The 21,423-nt window shown below is 39.2% G+C and overlaps 1 protein-coding gene across 5 annotated transcripts in view; it reads left to right on the top strand.

Annotated features, from left to right (window-relative positions):
• Window positions 1–21,423, top strand: part of nav3 (neuron navigator 3) — a 340,033-nt gene that overhangs the window by 306,882 nt on the left and 11,728 nt on the right. For 4 of the 5 annotated variants that reach the window (XM_041780603.1, XM_041780602.1, XM_041780600.1 and 1 more), the window contains 12 exons: window positions 1,716–1,827; window positions 3,444–3,568; window positions 7,714–7,737; window positions 8,213–8,379; window positions 11,046–11,199; window positions 12,119–12,305; window positions 14,792–14,892; window positions 14,978–15,073; window positions 18,511–18,679; window positions 18,858–19,093; window positions 19,768–19,922; window positions 20,853–20,924. In XM_041780603.1, the coding sequence (XP_041636537.1) occupies window positions 1,716–1,827; window positions 3,444–3,568; window positions 7,714–7,737; window positions 8,213–8,379; window positions 11,046–11,199; window positions 12,119–12,305; window positions 14,792–14,892; window positions 14,978–15,073; window positions 18,511–18,679; window positions 18,858–19,093; window positions 19,768–19,922; window positions 20,853–20,924 (1,598 nt within the window). The remainder of the gene's footprint in view (window positions 1–1,715; window positions 1,828–3,443; window positions 3,569–7,713; window positions 7,738–8,212; window positions 8,380–11,045; window positions 11,200–12,118; window positions 12,306–14,791; window positions 14,893–14,977; window positions 15,074–18,510; window positions 18,680–18,857; window positions 19,094–19,767; window positions 19,923–20,852; window positions 20,925–21,423) is intronic. The other variant, XM_041780601.1, reaches the window with a different exon arrangement.

The following is a 21,423-nucleotide window of genomic DNA, read 5'->3' as shown; positions in this document are numbered from 1 at the left end:
GTTTTGAATTACATGATTACATTACATGATGATGTGTTAAAAACACAGGTCAGTTAATGACTTTTAATAAGGTAAGTAAAGCGTCATCATGATATGAAGCCGAGCATTAGTTCATGCTGGACACGATAGTCATACACCCAGCTGTGATCAGCTCATGGCCAGTTGATCCTAATTATTGCCTTCCAGCTCCAACGGCCAATCACAGCTCTTTCTCTCAACACAATGGTGTATTTAAATATGATGTACTTCCCACTAATCCCTGCTTGCATTAATGCTGACTCACCATGCTGCTGATGCTGGCAAATCTTAACCTCCTCCATCCCAGCCTCCTCCTTTATATCATAAAGCTTGTTGCACCCTCATATTAATATTTATGCTAATTGCTCTTGAACTAATTTTATTATATTCATTACACATTGTCTTGAATGTATCTATCCATATGAGGGTTTCTAGCTATGTGCTCCCTGGAAAATCAAAGCATGGTGCTTGACTAACCCAGGGAGCATCTGTTGAGCAGAGCCTTCTCTGCCAAGTAAACATGTATATCTATTTTGCAATAAAATGGTTAAATATATAAGGAGAGTGTTCCTTACTGAAAAGTTGTAACCTCAATCTCCCTGAAGTGCCTTATTTTCTTTCAGTAGAAAACAGGCCTGTATCCAAATCCTTTAGCTTTAGTTTAAGACAGTAGAAAAATTAAATTTGTATTTCTTTCCAATATAAAATTAGTTAATGGTTTAGACTTGTTGCCTTTTAGTCATTTAAATATTTGTGCTGGTTAGCCTTGTAAATAGGCTTAATATTTTTTAGTCTCTTAATATTTTTGTCATTTAATTGACATTTACTGCTACTCTTTTGAACAAAGCCAGCAAAGTATGTTATTAACTAAATAAGGATGACTTTGTGCTCCTTTTACTAGAATACACTTCTACCTGTAGGAGATCCCAGTATACAACAAAGCTAAGCAGACTGACCAATCCCTGAATCAGCTTTATCAACAAACATATGGTCAGTTGATCTCACTCATAGATGAAAAGCATGTTATATTTCTAGTAAAACACCAAGAAGGTTCCCCCAAAACAGCCTCATTATTAATCTTAAACAGTTTTTAATGTCTTTTGTTCTACAAATCAACTACTCTATTGGCAGGAGGTATCAAACAAACCTAAAAGGCATTGAAGCAGAGATCACAGAGCAGCAGCAGCAGCAATATGTTAAAAGATCTATCCCTACCTAATATTATGAATGCTTCCCTCTGTTCACACGTGCACATGCACACTCACAGAATGCTGACAAGCCTTGGCAGCTTTTTAATCCCCCATAAATTAAAGCAAGCCGGGATCTGGTGGGATGCCTTTGTTTCGACAAGGCTGTCCCAACTTTTAATTAAAGCAGAAACCCTATCTGCTGCCCTCAGTGGGGTTTCAGGCAAGGCGGAATAGGAAACTCCCCCTATCTGATCAAGTTGGTTCAACAGAGCTAAGCTCTTTTTTTTTTTTTTTTTTTTTTTTTTTGGAGCAGGTGGTGCCGGGTTGGGGCAAATCCACAGGGACACTTGAAAATACCTCCTTTCTCTTTGACTGCGCCAATGCCAAATTTAAGATTTCTTTCCAGTGACTAAGCTCGTTTTTGAGTCCAAAGCATTTTGCCTGAACTGGAACGTCTTTTTGGTGCGTCACAGTTTGTTTGAAAACTATCTTTGTCTCTCACTACAGGAGTCTGAGTTGGCTGAGTTGAGGGAAACGATAGAGATGCTGAAGACCCAGAACACAGACGCACAGACAGCCATCCAGGTGGCGCTCAATGGCCCCGACCACCTACACAAAGGTAATGAAGACACCAGCGGGGGATGTGGGACTAAACTTAAATCGTCTGATCATGAACTACTCATTCTGTTTGGACTGTTTCTTTTAGCCTGATTGGCCCCAGGGGGAATTTAGCCCATAATCCTTTATGTGCTTAAGCTGTATTGGTCATTTATACGAAGACTTGATTTGTCAGACACAGCCTAAATCAGTTATAGTAATATGATCTTTTCCATTATCCTACCTCCTCATAGCTGCTAAAGGAAGCTAAGCTAACTCACAGAACACTAAAGTTCATTAAACAGTAAGGTTACTTAAACATTAGGGTAGAAGTGTCATAAAACAATTATCCATCTTTGGAGCTGCAACATCACTATCTTCTTTAAAAGGTGTATTTGGTTTGCTTTTAGTGAATCAGTATTTATGCCTGGAAATGTCTAATGGGGCCACACCTTTACAAGGTTGGGGGGATGGAGTTGCTCATTGGGGGATAGCTTTACAAGTAAACCTTGAGAACCATGAATAAGATCGAGCAACAGAGTGGCAGCTTCCTATAGTCAGGCCTGCCCACAGAATTGACTGTGAATGGGCTCTCCCCAGTCCTGATTTCTTTATGGTATCAGAGCATGTGTTTTGGACCAGTAGCATTGGCATCCTTGTTTCTAGTTCCTTCATTTTTGAAAAAATGTGTCACCAAAACTTGGGTTCCCATGTTAAAACCATTTTTTGTGCCACTTTTTAACAGCTTTTCTTTACTGTTTCTGCCAATTTTTCTATATTTATTTTTGCATCAGGCCTAATTTTTGCCTTTTTAGCCAATTTTGGCTACTTTTTAGCCTAACTTTTACTACTTTAGTCACCCATGTATGCCCCTTTTGACCACTTATAACAAACAATTGACACTTCATAACTGCTTTTCAACATTTGTACAGTCGATTTTGCCACTTTTTCCTTTCTTAATCCATATTTGCTACTTTAGTCATTTTTTTCCTCTTTCACCCTATATTTACCACTTTTAACCCCTTTTTTGCCCCTCTTTAACCTTTTTTCACCACTTATCTCTTGTAGTGTTTGCCACTTTTAACCCATTTTGCCCAGTTTTTGCTGGGTTTTTTTGCAATTATTTACTCACTTTTTCCTTGAGGTTATTACAGTTCCTCTATGCTTCCCTATGTTGCAGTCTTAAGAAAGAGCAATGCACCTTGCAAGTGACACCAAAAACTATTCAAACAGCCCTAAGATAATTTTCCGAATTCAAAAAAACATGTCAAAAGCAGGTTTTATATTACAAAGAATGATTTTACAGCACATATTACAAAGGATATAAACATGGATTTTCCCTGGACTTGCAATTTCCTCTTAGATTAGCAAAAATGTGGTGGATTCAGTCATTTTTAACTTGGCAGTTACTATTGTTTGGCTTCAAAATGCCTCTTCAGAAACTGTTGGATGTTGCTGATAAGCCTGTGTCCATGTTTTATAAAGTATATTTTAAGAGATTTAAAAGAGATTTAAAAGAAAAAATATTCATATTTCAATTTCAGTAATAGTCGACATGATATCTTGGAAAAAGGACAGACTTTTTTGATGTTCTGCATTTTTACATGAAACTAACAAAGGTGTCTTTGTCATTTGTAGACCTGCGTATCAGACGGCAGCACTCATCAGAAAGTATGTCCAGTATCAACAGCGCTGCCAGTCACTCCAGTATGGGCAGTATGGGAAAGGATGCTGAAGACAAGAAGAAGAAGAAAAAGAGCTGGGTAGGTGGAGGAACCAAAGAGTATGTCAGTGTTATGTGACAAACGCTGTAAAGAAAGGCTCAAACTGAAGGGAAAAAAAGATACAGGAACTACTCAACTTATCTGAGGAAAATACCAGAAATTATAAGTACAAAAATTCCAAAAATAAAGTCTTAATTGAAGTAAGTCAGCAGATTCCCTCAGCTGCTTTTAAAGTGCCTCTATAGGTTATGCAACTTGGTCTCAAACATCTCCAATCAGAAGGGGCAGACATCAAGAGCTGTATTTTTTTACATTTACTTTTGAAGTCAGTGTTAAAGAGGTGGATTTGTTACTGCAAGATTGCAATTCAAAGCCATATGAATTATTCAGTGGCATTTAAGCTACTCTAAATATGCTCTTTATGCCTGCATTAAAAGATTAAATATATTTTTGCATGAAGGAATATTTATGGATCTGTGATATAAGCGTTCTTGTGCTGTTGCACCAACTGAAATAGCTTCAAAGACAGCTGAATGCCTTAAACTTAAAGGATATTTTATATCTGCATACCTTGACCTCAGAAAAGCTGATTTCCATCTCTTACTTGATCAAAACTCTAAATCAGAAGGAGTCCTACCACAGCTGAAAATATACTTTATCACTTCTCTATCTGTTCTTTCTTCATCGCCAACCTTCACAGTGAAGTTTTTACACTGTTTGGGTACTTTTGAGGTTGGATTTCAATAGGTCATCCTATTCACCTACTATTCTCGCCATCACAGTGTGACATCATACCCTTGTTGCCAGGTAACAGTGCTGAGCTTTCATCAGCGGATAGGCTGAGGAATCATCCGCAGTGAGAGCTAACAGAGGGTCGAGAAGAGGAGTCAACCACCCTGCAATTAATTTTCAAAATGCACTTCAAATTCCAAACACAACAGCATGCAAATGTGGTTGGGAGGAGGTGAAGTAGCCCCTAACGTCTTTGATACTGAGGTTCAGGTTGAAATCTGGGTTAGAGTTGGAGATGTGAAGTGTCGCTTGTGTCTCTGCATCAAGTGGGAAAGTCTGAGCAGAAGAGGGGCACTAGCTTCTCCAAACATCTGCTATCAGAAGTCCTAGGAGGACTAATCCCTTGTTTCTGGACTAGTTTTGTATGCATCTTCATTCTCTGGATCCTGCCCAAAATTGTTTTATTCTCATGACTTTCTGGTGTGTGTGTTCCACTGCCTTTAGTCAATGCATTAACAAGAATTTATATCCTTTTTGGGCATTTGGCAGAGGTGGAGAATGTACATGATTGTTGTACTCAAGTAAAAGTACAGTTACTCTGCTTTGAATTACTGAAGTAAACTGAGTAGCTACTGGTGAGTTGTACAGTTAAATAAGATCTTTCCTTTTTGGAATTGATCTCCAACCAGGTTGGTCATATTAAAGTCGCACCTTTATGATAAAGTAAAATACACAGCAATTTTGACAGTGCTGATTAAACTCATATAGAGTTAAATTTAACACTTAAAAGTGTCTATATTAGTCCAAACTAGACTTTTAAAGTGTTAGATATTTTACAATATGACGGATCTGCTGTAACTCTTTAATATCTGTGCAAAGGTGGGTCTCCTATGGAAAGAGTAGAGCATAAAGTCAAACTCATAGCAAGGCAATACTGATGGAGAATATGCACTGTGCATCCTTTAGGAAAACCTAATGTCACAGGCAGGAACTCTAACTCAGTGGATAACTTCACTCATGGTGCAAATGTGTCTCATAAGAAAAACAACAATCCACCAGAAACATGAACAAAAGAATCCCAGCAGGAATCACTGTACAACAGACAACATTAAAACCACAAAAATGCCTTTGGTGTCGACTGCATTTTGACAGTCACTCTTAGTGGTCTTATTTAAGAAAAAATTAAATTAAATTTTGCCATGCTGTTCAGTGCCCCACCTTCCTTACTAATCAGTCAAAATCAAGAAGCGTTGGGGCTTCTGAGATCAGCTTTGTTAACAGCAATGGTAGAGGAGAAACTAACCTTACTCATCTTTTCAGGCCTAAGATTTCCAGGTCCACAGGAGCAGCTAAGTTAAGGACAAGATCACTTTACATTGCTTCAGGTTTTCTTAGTGACATTCCTTGAATAAAAGTTTATATAATACTTAATGTGGCCTTGTTTGTAACTAAAATTACCCATCTGTTATTCAAACCCATTCATACAGGGACGAATGCAGAAAATTTTTAAAAAAAATGCCCATCCACGATCGTAAACTTCTCCTCTCCTCCTTCTCATCTTTCTGTTTTCTCTCTTCTGTGCTTCACGCTGCAGCAGCAGCAGCTCAGTGTCCCTGGCTTCAGAGCTGTTGTTTGCTGCAGCCCCCTGAGTCAGACACATGACATATTAGAAGTTCTAGCTCAGCCAAAGTGCAGCACAGCCGGTTTTCAGGCTATGCTGCAGTGCAAAGCGCCTGCCCTTGAAATGAAATGCATGCTGACGGCCCCAAAGTTTACTGAGCGTGACACCTTAGCATGCTATGTTAAGTGAGACACTGAAAAAATTCAAATCAGGTTCGTGAATGCAAATCAAGCCCTTATTTAAGCAGTAATTAATTATTCATTTGCATAAATTCTGCCTGGATACACACACGAGTGGAGATAAAGATGGAGTTCATCTAAGGTAAATGAGAAGCATATGAAAATAGCAAAAAACAGATGTACCATGAGAGGCTAGATTAGTGGTTCTCAACCTTGGGGTTGGGACCCCCTTGGGGGGTCACGGGACACTAGGAGGGGGTCTCCAGATCCCCTAAAAAAAATACGATTTTTTTTTTTAATTCCAATGTTGCCACTTTACACCAATTTTGCCAAAGTTTAACCAGTTTTCATCATTTTTTCCCAAAAATACTAACACATTTTTGCCATTTAACACAAATTTTTGCCATTTTAAACCCTTTCCGCAACTTTTTCCTGACTGTTTTTGCCACTTTTAAACCAGTTCTTGCCACATAAGCCAAATGTTGCCGCTTTTGACCCATAATTGCCACTATCAACCCCATTTTACCACTTTATAATGCCCAATTTTTCCCATTTTAACCACATTTCACTATCTGATATGCCTATTTTTGCCAGTTTGACCGATTTCAGCCTATTTTTTCTTTCTCAGTTAGCACTATTTTGCCAGTTTATATCGATTTTCTTCCCATTTTAACAGATTTTCACCCATTTTTGCCAATTTGAAGCCTTTTCAGCCACTTTTTGATTCCCTTTTACCACTATTTATGCCCATTTTTGCCATTGTAACCCGTTTTTGCCTTTTTTATGGCTTTTTTTTTCATTCTGAGATAATTTTTGCCACTTTTAACCCATTTCTGCTACTTTTAAGATCTAATTTCACTACCTTTTCCACCATTTTTGCCATTTTTAACCAATTTTTAAAAAATGTAACCCATTTTATTTATTTATTATTTATTTATTTTTACAAAATAGATTTACATTTTTAAGAAGGCTATATTCTACACAAATCATTTTAAAAAGAGATTTTTTCATTGATAAGAGTGGTTATTTTTTTCAGGTTGAATTTAAAATATCGATCTCACAGCTTAACTTTACAATAGACCAAGATTTTATTGGCCCCCAGTTTGGCTGGGCCCCAGAAAGTTCTCCCCTTTATACCCCCTTATGGATGGCCTTGTCTGTACATGACTATTCTTGAATGTGTATGGCTGTGTTTAGCCACCTTCAGGTACAGTGGGGGTCCCCAGTCTCTTGCACCTTTATTTGGGGGTCACGGGTTGAAAAGGTTGAGAACCCCTGGGCTAGATAATTCTACCTTAACAGTTCTGTCCTTCACTGTGAAGGTGAAGCAGCCCACTTATAAACTGACAGACTCTTTTATATATCCATTTCATGGGATATTTTTCATATCCATCTGGGAAACCTCCCATACAAATTATAATTGCACTCCCTGGTGAAATTTAAAGGTGACACCTTTAAACAAATTCCTTGTCTAAATGAAACATTCATGCTGGGCTTTGTATATGTAAAATGGGTCAAGTATTAGGTGTTTTTTTTTTACCCCAATATTCTCAGTATTGTGTTTCTGGAAGCAGGGGGTTGTGTCGTAAGTGTATGAGGTGTGCAGGAGTGTGTTAGTGTGGCTTAACGTTGGGTGTGTTCTGCATCTTCAGGTGGCTGACTCCATCCCAGCTCAGGTCAGTTTTTCCCAGAGTGTCCTCTGTATGTTTGCTGTGGTTAATGTTTCCTCCATCCTCCTTTCCTTTGCCTCCTTTATAAAACTTTTCTCCTTTGTCTTCTCTCCGAGAATCCTCTTTATTCCCTTTTCTGGAAACGCCGGCATGGATTCAGCAACCCCCTTCCCCCTGCAGTGTCCCCTTGTTTGATCCTCCTCCCTTGCTCATTTTGACTGCTTGTACAGCCCTTAATATTCAGGTTGAATAGAAGCCTGGTCCCCTCTTCTCCTTCATTACCATCTCTACTTACGGCTTGCTTTTTTGCCCCCTTTTTACCTAAACAAGACAGTGACCATTGCTTGGAAACAGCACGGAGTGACTTCCTGATCTGGCAGGATGTGATAAAACCAGAACTTATCATTTAGGATCTGACATGAGGATAGTAAACGGTGTTATTGACATCTGTTTTCCTGTTGTGTACTTTTATGTCTTGCAGTTACGCAGCTCCTTCAAACAGGCGTTCAGCAAGAAGAAAACCAAATCCCAGTCGGCTCATGATGAGATGGACGAGATGACTGATTCGCTGCCGTCCTCGCCCAAACTGCAGCATGACAACCGGCAAGGCAGCCTCGCAACGCTGCGCTCCTCCCCCTCCACCACAGAGTGAGTTTTATGCATATCCACTCTCACATAAACAAATGTTTTCTCAGGTTTCCCTCTCTCCTTATGAATATTGTAATCTTGAAAACATGCACACATACTTGTTTGTTCTTCTTTGTCTAAATTCTTTTCACTGTTACTTTCTGTTTTGTTTTCTGTTAATCCTCGTCTTAACCTTCTTTTAACCTCTCCTTTCATCCTTTGACGCCTCTTCCCCAACTGTAGCAAATGTGTTTGCGATAGCAAAGCCTCTCCTATTTGGACGCCAAAGAAAAAGCAAAACGGTCACGTGGTCTACAAACACAGATCTCGGTAATAGGCACCGTGTGGTGTGCTCCAAAGGAGTGTGTGTTTTTGCAGTGGTGTGATTTTTTTCTGCATCTTAACGCCTTATAAACTCAGCATGTAGTCGTGATCTCTGGTTCATGGAGTGGTCATGGACCTCTGAGGTCTGTTGTTCATCAAGGGTAGTAAAAGACCAGCAATAACATCATGAACAGTGGTGTAGTTGTGCCTGCAGAAGTGAGTATACTTTGGATTTATACCATATATTTAGCAAGCCATCCAGCAAAGGATGAATAGCTTGCCCTGATATTCTTACATTGCCAATCATCAAAGCAATAAATGAGTATTGGCTGTTTTTGAGCCATAATTCAAAGCCATATCGTCTGCTGTGACACATATTGACACATCACAGGCTCTCTTTCTCTTATTTCTCCAGTAGGAGCTATTCAGGCCAGTATCTTCACTGATATAGTTGCACAGTTTGACAAAACATGGCACAATTACAGAACAGCCCGCCACTGGTTGTCAGCCTGTCACAAAGCATTGTGGGATGGTGGTTAGCATTCAAAGCTAGCATCAGAAAATGACTTAAAAGGGATTTAAAAAGGATAAAAAGTCATTCAGTATCAGATTTACTGGTGTGGATTTACTTTTTGAATACCCCGGAAAGTCACACAAGTTTCAGGTTTGCTAGAAAAATTTTCGTAAAGAGGTTGAAGGCATGGATGGCGTCATTGGAACGGCACAATGGCTAGCTTGAAGCAAAAAATAAGAGGTTGCAATTTATTTCTGAAGAGTTATTTGACTTCATGGAATCTGTGTCTCTTCTTGTCACGTATGACATTGGTCTCAGATTTTACCCTGCACTACACCGCTGATTGAGAGTGAAAGAGACAAATATTCTAACTGACAGTAGAGTATTTAACTGTCGAATTATCAACATTGGACAAACAGCAACAAGCATGCAAGTTCTGTTTAAATCTGATGTGCCTTGAAGTGAAGGCTGATGTCTTCATTCAGACTCATAATATGGGGATCAAAATTTGAAGTAAATAACACAAGTGTGACAGATTCATGTCATGTTTCTGATTGAGCTAAATAGTGCTGCATCTAACCCATATGACTGTATACACATCTGCCTGTTTATTACCAAAATGAATAACTACACCATGATCGTGGTACTCAACCACAGCACCCACAGCATGTTTAAGTTCAATAAATGCAGACAGATATATGAATTAACCTCGTATCCAGCTACTAGGGATGCAATATTGGATTTTTGATGATATCTAATATGCTGATATTTCCAGATTCATTTTAGACTATTGCAACTATTGCAAACTGAGTCTTATAAAGTGGTTTAAACCTAAAACACACCTTAAAGTTTAAGAAATGAGGATAAACAAAAAAAAGACTTCAACCGACGTAGGTCTGCTGGCACTTCTGAAACTCCACAAAATCATTTGTGCATGTGGCACAAATTGAATCTGTCATTAGCCATTATTTAAAGCAGCTATGTTGGTTCTAAATCTGTTGTACAGCCTGTCGACATTGAGCACACTTTGTTTTCTGACACTTTAGTTGCCCTCCTGGCCTCTACACCAGTCATGCAACTGAATGCTGTGATTATTGACCAAAGCCATGGTATAAATATTCCCTCGGGACTTGCCATCCACATTGAACATGTCTGTAATTTGTAAGGTAAAAATTCAAGGGCAACTTACCCGTGCTATTTCAGCAGACACAGAGGGGCTGTGATAATAGAACTCCGCTCCAGTGGCTTCCTAGTAAGCTGAGGTCATAATTTTGGTCTGTGCATCATTTTCTGCCCCTTTCTCTGGTCAAGAATAATGAACGTTGCACTACAGAAGTTAAAAAAAAGTTTTTTGAGTATTTTGGTGCAAATTCAGCTCCCTACATGTCACAGATTGATCGCAGTCAGAAATGTTAGTTAATATGTGTAAATTACAGACATCTATCCAGTGCAAGAACTCTAAACCAAAATCTGAAGAAGAGGGAGGTTCCAGGTGATACTTGACTCAGGAGAATAAAGCTAAATTGATAAATCTCTGAAGCTCATCTGGTTCTCTCCAACAAAATCTAAAATTTGGCCACTATAAATGCTTAACATTTTGAGCTATAAACTCTTATCTTTAATGAATGTAAATGGGAAGATTCATTGTCCTAAATGCTGTAGTTCCTTGCATACCCCCTTTTTTGTACCTTCCTGCTCCTTTTTAAACTCTGACTCCAGCTTCCCTCCAAACTTCAGCTCTCATGTTCCTCAAAGCGAGTAATTTTCTCTCCAGACTGTGTTTGTGTGTTCGATATAACCCTTGAGGTGACCCCGTCCTCCTCCTCCCTGTTTTTAATCATGGTCATAGGCTTTGCGAATGCACAGAAGCTGAGGCTGAAATCATCCTCCAGCTGAAGAACGAGCTGAGGGAGAAGGAGCTCAAGTTGACAGACATCCGTCTGGAGGCGCTTAGCTCCGCCCACCACCTGGACCAGATCAGAGAGGCCATGAACCGCATGCAGGTGAGACGGTTAAGTCTGTTTGGAAAGCATGACTGATTGGGTCTTCAGTCATGTTTATACCTTTTCATTGACACATCTTTGGCTATTTTATCTCAAACAGACTCCCTATATGAGGCATCCTATTAAGAGACTAATACCTTTGGTTCTGCTTCAGCTTTTTTGTCAGCAAACATCAAAACTTTAATCCGTCTGTCCAATTTATTTGGGCTTAAGCGTGTTTTCGCCCTCATAGGCATTGAAGCATGGCAACTTCAAGTTAGGAAATTAACAATACATTCAGATAGTTAGTGGCGGTCTGACAGAGCACCGACAGGGCAGCGGAAAGACTCAGGGAAACATAGCTAACTAGATATTACTTGTACAAAGCTGCTCACATCATATCTACTCACCTAGAACACTTGTAGGTTTGGCAGTAAAATGTCAGGCATGATATTGTTTCAGGGTTTTATTCTCCTCGAAGTCATGAAGAAGTCATGATGTTTTCTATCTTTAAATGTGCATATTTGTTTTATTCCCTTCTGAAATATTGCAATGAGATGCCACCACTCAGTTCAGAGTCTAATATTCAGAGGTGCTGTGTCATTTCCTTTTCTTATAAGAAGGTCATGTTCAAAGAAATCACCATAAATGTCTCAGTTAAGTAGATCTTTGTAGATGTGGATTGCCTTGTCTATGGAAGTTTAAAGTCTCCCCTCAGATCTGGGATTGTGTAAGGCTCTTTATCTGAGACTTACCCTTCAGTACAAAGGGAGCCTTGAAGATCAAACAGCTGCTAACAGCCTAAAATCCCAATAATACTGATTCAGTATAACAACAGTGACTGCAGGGAAATGACCGTCTGCTGTTTGAGCGGCCGATTGCTCAGCATTACCACAGTCTTCAGTTGCTGTTTCATTTTCATTCCCTTTGTTGTCAACAGAATGAAATCGAGACGCTGAAAGCAGAGAACGACCGTCTCAAGTCCAGTGGGAACGCCACGCCGACGGCCACGCCTGTGAAGACAGCCAGGCCGCCCTCCGAGACCTCCAGCACATCCTCGTCCTCCTCACGCCAGTCCCTTGGGCTTTCGCTCAATAACCTCAACATCACAGACACCATCATGTCAGGTCAGTTCAGTGTTAGCAGCTTGTCCTGTGATGTAAGAGCGGCGTGGAGGAGAGTGGGAGAAGTCTGAAAATAAACACGTCTGGACAAGAGAAAAAAATATGTTTGTATGCTTTCACCTGTTATTTCTTTAGAGAAGCAAATATTGAGATATACAGTATTCAAGTAAAAAATTTTAAGATATGATTTTTGGTTCATATCTCTTAGCCCTTGGTGACAGGTTGTTTTAACTATTAAGATCTTTCAGCATGGCATTGTAAGCACCATCTTCTTGTGTCTACTTAAGCCACGGGACACACTTTATGGTCTGCAGCAACTCCCAGTGCGGAGGTTATTTTATTCTGCAGCATCAAGTTGGATTAGCTCTCTCTGTGCTTGCTTCAAAAAATGTGAAAGAATTGTGTTTGCAGAGAGGAATGATCCAGAGGAGCCGCACGACATGATGAAATAGTTTCTCTCTCTACTGTGAGGGCCTCACATCACAGCTGGAGCCTGTAACACGTTCACACAAACATGCACAAACACATGAACATGCCGAATATCCCTCCTGGCCTGCTCCGTTTGAGTAGTGAAAGAGTTTCGCCCCTCTAACTTGTCCCGTAATTAACATCGAAGGCGCAGTTCTCCCGGAGGATTCGGGCCCTCGTTAATTGATGGAGGGATGAGCCGAGAGCGGTGACATGTGGGAAGACGAGTGGGCAAACGGGCTGTTATCACCCCAGCACAGAGCCGTTAGCTAAGGGAAGCCAGCCGAATACAAAATATCTCCCCCTCCCTCTTCAAAATAGTCTGGGAATAAAGAATGAAGACAGACTTATGCTGGAAGTTGTTTGTGGTGTTTGCTGTCATCAAATGTTGGAGGTAAAAGGAAATAAGGCATTCAAACTTGTACTGAAAAAGTATTTACCCTGTTGAAAGTTTTACTTTTTTATTGATTTTATAACAATTTTTACTATTTTAAAAATAATTTTATGTAATTTGGCTTTTTTTTTTTTACACAAATACATGTTTAAAAACTCTTTAATGTCAAATTGAGAACAGATTTAGGTCAATTAAACATCATATGCAATGTAAAACAGAGGTCCAGCCAAGTGGTGCTAGTAGTCTTACAATAAGTGAAATGGGGATCACCTGAGTGCAGTTAATGTGTCTCAAGTGATTGTAGTATAAAGACACCTGTGTCTGGAAGGTCCAGTAACTGGTTCATCAGTAGTCGTATAGTAGTACCTTTACACCGAGAAGACAAAAGAACCCTCCAAGCAATTCAACAAAAAGGTTATTGAAAAGAATAAGTCGGGGGATGGAGACAAAAAATGTCCAAGGCACTAAACATCCCCTGGGGCTCAGTTAAACTCATCATCAATCAGGCCGTCCTCACAAACTGAGTCCCCGGGCTAAAAAAAAGACGAGTCAGAGAGGCCACAAAGACACCTATGACTACTCTGAAGGAGTTATAAGCTTCAGCAGCAGAGATGGGATCGTCTATGTAGAAAACTTTTTTTTACTTTTACATTAAAGAGGTTTTTGTAAAAAAAAAGAAAGAAAAAAGAAATGGCTAAAAAGCCAAATTCTGCACAGATTCTGGTGCTTCATCTCCTACCCCACCACCTCAGATGTCTCTGATGCAGAATGAATTTTGTTTGAGCGTCTTAAGTAAAGAAGTAACATCTGTTTTATTTATTTAACTGATGTTCTAATGGCATCTTTACAAGATATTTCTCTGTAGCTTTTAAGATACAGAGATAGCTTTAATTTACCCATCAACTTGTGTTCCTCTTAAAAGTATTGATTCAGGCACTGTTTAGGCACCAGCACCATTTTAAAAGGTATCAATTTAGCACCAGTGTCATTAAAAAAAGAAAAATATTACCCAACACTAGTTAAAACCCATTATAACCCCAGTCTGATAGAGACACAACTCTGATATCTTTGCACATTCTTGTTTCTTGCTTTAAGGGAACACAAATCTTCAAACTAAACTGTCAGTGTCCGCCTGTCATTCCCCTCCTCTTTAGTTTGAAAAAAGAAATGGCAAGTCATCCCTTTATAAGCAAGCTTTTTTTGGCTCCCTGGTTATTTTCTCTCACTGCTGTCATTGTAGCACAGCAACACATCCTCTCTTTTACTTACACAACTCTTATAGTAAACACCTCTAAAAACATCCTGTTGAATTCTTTTCCCTCCTAAATTCTTTTTCCAAAAAAATATTTGTTTCTTTCCCGTTGATTCTGCTTAAATTTCCTAACACGCGGCCGCTCCAACATTATTTATTCTATGCTCTTCCTATTAAACGCTCAGTATGAAAGCATTGATTGAACACAAAAGTAATTATCACATGAAAGAAACCCATTAGCTATCTTTCACTTTGGGGTCTGTTTGTCCATTTCCAGCTGTGATTTGCCGGCAGGGGGAGAGAGAAAGATTTTTTATGATTATTCAAAGCTTTGACATTTTAAAGTTGATTTCTAACACAAAGTTTTGTTTTTAGACATTCTGCTGGATGATGGTTACGAGGGAAATCTACGCAAGGAGGGACGGAGCGTTCGGATTGTGGTCACCATCAGCAGAGGGCCAAAGACCAAGACCAAGGTCAGCAGATGGTGATGATTTTACACTTTTCCTCATCCAGTGTTCTTACATGTTCTAACTGTTGCTGTTTTTGATAACTCTTCAGGCAACACAAAGCCAGGAGTACCTCATTGGCTCTATAGGTGTGAGTGGGAAAACAAAGTGGGATGTACTGGATGGAGTCATCCGACGCCTCTTCAAGGTATATAGAAAAATTGAGACAATTATCTTGAATTCCTGGTGGGCGTATTTGAGCACATATTTCAGGAATGACAGCCCCATTTTTACTAAAATTACAAAAATTAAGTCTGTTAAATGTTTAGTTTTGCATTCAGGACCAGTCCTCCTGACTATCAGTCATCCTCAGTGGTTCATAAAAAGTTCATTAATTGCTGCATATTTTGAAGGAGAGTGGCACGTTGAAAGAACTCATATCAAATCTAGACTGAAGTTTTCCAAAAGACGTGGGAGACTTCATGGTCAGGTGGAACAAAGTTCTTTGGTCTGATGAGACCAAAATAGTGCTTTTTGCTCATCAGAGATCTTTTTGCTCATCTTCTCATCAGAGAAGATGCTATGTTTGACGGACATCAAACACTCCACATCAGCACAAACACACCATTCCCACTGTGAAGCTCAGTGGTGGCAGCATCATGCTGTGGGGAAGCTTCTCAGCCCTGGTCCCTGGACAGGAAAATCCTGGAGGACAATCTTACTAAGTGCTATATTCTGTTTTAAATAGCCGGTGGGTTTTCTCCCTTAAATTGACCGTCGATTTAATAAGTATCCTTATGGTTTCCAAAGTTTTGACAATGACCAATTAGTGGTTTGTAATAAACATGTATCAATACCAACACTGGTAAAAATTCTTCCATGGAAAGAGTTTTGCAGCATCGTCATCTCCGGTCTAGAACCTTGCTTTGTTTTGTAGTGCACACATGAGATAAAACCGCTGCCATCAATGGCATAGTTGAGTGATATGTGAAAGACCACAGCTCAGTCTGAGTCCAGTCATCAGCATTTTTTACCATAGCATTACCAGAAGTTGGGTAACTAAGCAAACATCACCCACTCCTGCTGTTGTAATTGAGCACAGTAAACTGGTAAAACGTGTCTTCTCCTCTCTGTTTTCCTGTCTGGCGCTTTAACACGCTGCATTTTGTTCATCTCGGTTTGTCTTGAGCCCACAGCTGCAGAGATTCTTGTAATAATAGCGTAAACAAGTGTCTAAAGGTGTATTTTAACTCATGATGCTCTCATTTTAAGTCCATGATAATCGAAGAAGCAGGCTGTGGTGTTAAATAAGGTCAGAGAAGCAGCCGCTAACTCTAAAGCTGCATAGACTTCACAATAAATGTCTTAATTCTCTCAAATGCTTTCAGGGTGAACGTCAGTAGCAGCTAAAGGTACCTCAACAGGGTAGAGATGACAATCAAAACCGTGATGGCAGTTACAGAGAAATAAAACAAAGAGGCTTCAAAAACATTCTTCTGTGATGTTATGCTCAGACATGAGTTGAGTATGCCACCTAATGCTTGTTCAGGGGGAGAGTTGCAACATGAATGTGCATTTAAATGTGTTATCTCTTTTTAATTTTGTAAAACTCTGATGTGTTACCATTAAGTGTGAGAAAAATACTGTGATACAGTGATATAATATTTAAGCCATATCACCCAGGCCTTAGACCAGTGACCATCAACTGGTGGCACTGGGGCCACATTAGGTGCTACACATCCTGCCAACCACCCTCAGTATTTTATCAAATTCAGAAAAAGTTCGAGGAAAAGATGCTGAATGTTGTGGAATATTGTGTATCATTTTTTATAAACTCCCTACAGCTGTTAGACAACTCCACAAAAACGGAGAAGGAAACAAATTCATGATGAATGACTTTATTTTTTTGTAGGTTTTCCAAAAATCCACCTGTTACCCTGTTAGCAAATATAATGAGTGTTAAACACATACAGTACCTATCAGCCCATTCTTGATCAAAGCTTCTGTTTTCTCTGTTGACTCCTGGCTTCGGGCATGTTGGGAGTGCAATTTTCCTGCTTGGGGATTTCAGTAATCACCAGTGCTGGACAACTTAACAGCCCCAGAAATATTCAGCTGAAATATCCCAATCGCCCCCCTTTGCTGGCTGCAGTTGAAGAACTGATCTCACTGTTAGAGGCTAAAAATGGCATATAATTTATTTGACAATCAAAACAAACAACGTACAAATGTAGTTCAGGACCCATTCCTTAGAGGAATGTTATTAAGAGCAGTGATTCCTAAATTTTTCAGCCACTGACCTCCAAAATAACAGTGCGAAGAACTGGGGACCCCCTGGAGTTGGTTAGAGCATGTAATGTTGTGCAACTACTACTTTATAGGCCTTTTCTAACTCAACCCCCACTTTGGGAACCACTGATTTAAAGCTCTGTTCTCAGTCCATGGTGTTGTATAATACATTTAGATAAACAGAATGAAAGCATTTAACTCAATCTTTTAAAGTACAACTGCAGCAACTTGATTTTATGATTGTGAGAGAGAGCCACGTCGTTTAAACAGTTTCAGTAATACAGTAGATTTTTAGCACCATGTCACATTGCTACACATTGGCTTTTGCTTAGAAAGCAATCTGTCATTAATCAGCTATCCAACCAGTGATTTTATACCACTAAATATGGCTCTGACGTATCAGAAATGTGTTGTGCTGAAGTCCATGGTGCTGTCCATGGTGCTGAAGCCACCGTTGGATTTGTTCCACCTTTTTCTCTCAGTCTTCCCATTCTGTGAGTTTCAACCTAACCCTAACCTAAAATGTCCTCTGAACTAAATACTCTAAAGGCATAATTCTATATTACTGTTCACCCTAAAGTACAGTTACACCTTCAAGTGAGAAGCAGCAACATGAAGCTGTAATATTCCTAATGATTATGCTGCTAAAAATACATCCAAAGACCATTTATCTTTTTAACACATTATATTGGAGAAACATGATGGATATCTTGAAAGATTGTATGTGTTTAGGCTTTAGGCAATTGTCCATTATGTTGTTTAAGTTAGTTAGACTTGAAAAAGAGACTCTTTTATTAGCTTCTCAAAGGATACAGCATTTAATGCCTAATGTGCTTGTGAAAAGGGTGTTTATTAATCATCATTAGCCTGTTTAACAGAATGTTTTAACAATATTTACTGAACCTTTATTTAATTTTAAAAGCAAAACCACCCCAGGATGAAACTAATTGAAATAAAGAAAGAAATGGGTGTTCTTGTATTGGAAATTCTGTGTCCATGCAGCCACACAAAGGCTGGATTAATTACAGGTGTTTAATTCCCCACGAGAGCTTGGAATTCAATTTATTTTTGATGCATCCTACTCATGGATAAAAGCATACTTGTTTTCTTTATTATTAGCGTGCAAGAATCTGAATTAATGCTTGCAAGTATCATTAATCTCAAACTTGTAGAATTAGATGAATTCCCAGGTGATCTTTGGAGAAAAAGAAAGAAAAAAGGGACACTTTTGCACTGTTCATTCATTTATTCTCAATCTTTCATTCTGTGTTTCCGTTATGTTAGATTGTAGGAGCAATTCAATAAAAACTTAGCCAGGAGTGTAGTGCAGTGCATCATTTTCCCTCCCTTTTGCAGGAGTACGTGTTTCGAGTGGATCCTCTGACCAGCCTTGGCCTCAGCTCAGACAGCATTGTCTGCTACAGGATGGGCGAGGTGGTTCGCTCCCACACTTCTGAAGTGCCTGAGCTGCTTCCCTGCGGCTACCTGGTGGGCGACAACAACGTCATCAAGGTCAACCTCAAAGGTACGGCAGCAGGGGAACAGGAAGTTTCTATATTAGGGAAAAAATGGCTCTTGTAGAAACAAGGTGTGGTTCTTAAGGAAAGGGAAAGAAAATGAGTTAAATACCTTATTGATAAAATTTAGGTACTTTGTTCCTCTTCTTCGAACAATCCAGTTTCTTGTTTCCTGTCTCTTCCCAGGTGTGAAGGAGAACAGCATCGACAGTCTGGTGTTCGACACGCTGATCCCCAAACCTATAATCCAGCGGTACCTCAACCTGTTGATGGAGCATCGAAGAATCATCCTCTCAGGACCCAGCGGCACCGGCAAATCCTTCCTGGCTGCCAAGCTGGCTGAGTACATTATTTCTCAGATGGGGCAGGAGGTGACAGAGCACAACGTGGCCAGCTTCAATGTGGACCAGAACTCCAGCAAGGTAGGAGGGAGGGAAATTGTGAATATTAAGGACTTTGGGGTCACTGTGAAAGGATTTTCTTTTAATTTGTATTTTTGGGGGGGGGGCAACACTCATTACCAAGCTGTCTTATCTATATAATTGCATATTTTCACTTTTTTGTGATCATTTTTGTCATAGATTGTTTTTTATGTGTAGAACACATAAAACACACATATCACAAATGACCCAAAGTAACCAAAGAAAGACATGCCCTAAAAACTCCTAGGTATCCCGATGTAGAAATAGTGATATATGCAGGATACTGTGTCCATGTTAGTACAATTAAGATTATAAGAATATAAACTATATAAATATGGGAATGCATATATATGTAGTTTTACAGTTATGAATACATATGGTCTTTGTAAATGGACTTAAGAGCTTGTAGCTTGTTTGTTTTTTTGTTCTAGGATGGTTTTCTGCTCTCCCTACTGAGCTAAACTGGCACCCATGATTTTTTCTGCCTTTAGATGTCATCCTGAGATAGTCCAGCTCCGGACCCATGCATCCTTACCACTGATAGCTCCTTACCAATGATTTTTTTATTGCATGTGGAGGCCTACATTTTTCCCTCTTTAAACTCTTCTAAAACAACATGTTCTGTGCAGATGACTGAATTCATAATGATGACGTTTGATGCTTTTGTTCTCCAGGACCTGCGTCAGTACCTGTCCACCCTGGCAGAGCAGTGTAACTCTGAGGAGACGGACACAGAGCTCCCCACTGTGGTCATCCTGGACAACCTGCATCACATCGGCTCTCTCAGTGACATATTCAACGGCTTCCTGAACTGCAAGTACCACAAATGGTGAGTCTGAAATGCACTGTTGAAAAATAGAACAGTCTTAAAGCCAAGTGAGGAGCTTTTACCTGGTTATGAAACAGATGCATATTAATATGTGGCCTAAGAAAGCACTGAGTATATTAACAAAAGACTGATTAATTATGATGTATTTGACAGGTAAAAGAAGCAGAATAAGATTTCTTAAGTACACAAAAAAGCTATGTTTTTCAGTATGGGCGTCATAACTATCACAACCTAGAAGTTCCTAAAAATGTTGATATAATGTTATGAACTTTGTATCATAAATGTAAAAGTTTGTCCGAATGTTGACAAGACTTTATCAACACTAAACCTAAAATATTGAACTTTATAATATGTAATTTAATATTTTTGTTTGTTCATGTTTGTATGTTTATAAAGGACATAGAAGTCATATGCCCAGTTTTGTGATCAGCTGATTGAATTATTGTCTCAAAGCTCTCACAACTATGTCTGTTTTTATTGACTTGGGGTTAAATATTCGGGGTCAGGGGTCCTTCCCAGTGACTTTTTTGATCATCAGAATCTATTTTATTCTCTCTTGGCCCCTTTTTTATGTACTTAATGCTCCTCTTAATAGTTAATAGTAATTTCAGGTGTATACCTCATGTTTACACTACAACTACAATGACTATCTCAAGGCCCCTTGGAGCACGAAACCCCAGGCATTTGCCTTCCTTTGTCTAATGGTAAAATTATCTGTAGACACTTAATATCAAACTGTTCCAGTATCAAATGCCTCAAGGCATAATTAAGGCAAGCTTAAATATCTTTTATCTCTGTCTTGCAATCACCCTGTTGTGCATTGTAGTTTGTGTAGCAGCAACAAAATGCAGCAATTTACATTTTTTTCTCTGTTAATTTCAGCTGCTTGGTATTGACTGTGATTTCCTCTATCATTGTCTCTTTGTGTAGCCCTTATGTTATTGGGACCATGAACCAGGGAGTTTCTTCCTCTCCGAACCTCGAGCTCCACCACAACTTCAGGTTTGTGACTCTTCAACTTCAAGCTTGACTTAAAAGAAAACAGCTCTCACAAAAGTGTACTTTTGGGTGTGGTACTATGCACAAACGTTGAGGGATTGCTTGTAGTTTTATTCACTCTGCATGTTGTTTGATTTCATTTCCCTGTCAGTGTGTTATTTCTCCTTAGACTAAACACATTGTCTTCTGAAGGGAGGGCTGTAATTGCATCCCTTTGATAATTAGTCTTTTTAAATGAAAATAAATAGACTATCATGCAGATAAATGTCTGCATGGCATGCTTTGACTAGATGATAATTTGGCAATTGTGAAGGCATTAGGAATGCTTATCAGAGCCAAATACTAATTGTAAACAAATCCATCATATTAAAGACAAACAGACCAGAAGAATAGTTATTCTCAAGGAATAGATGCCCATTAAACAGTGTAATTATTTCTCTTAAGAGGTTTTTGATGGAATTTCTGGTTTAATATCAACTCAAATTAACAATTCTCCTTTCTT

The sequence above is a fragment of the Cheilinus undulatus genome, linkage group 23, assembly GCF_018320785.1.
Source record: "Cheilinus undulatus linkage group 23, ASM1832078v1, whole genome shotgun sequence".
NCBI lineage: Eukaryota > Metazoa > Chordata > Actinopteri > Labriformes > Labridae > Cheilinus > Cheilinus undulatus.
This window is presented reverse-complemented; position numbering and strand designations above follow the sequence as displayed.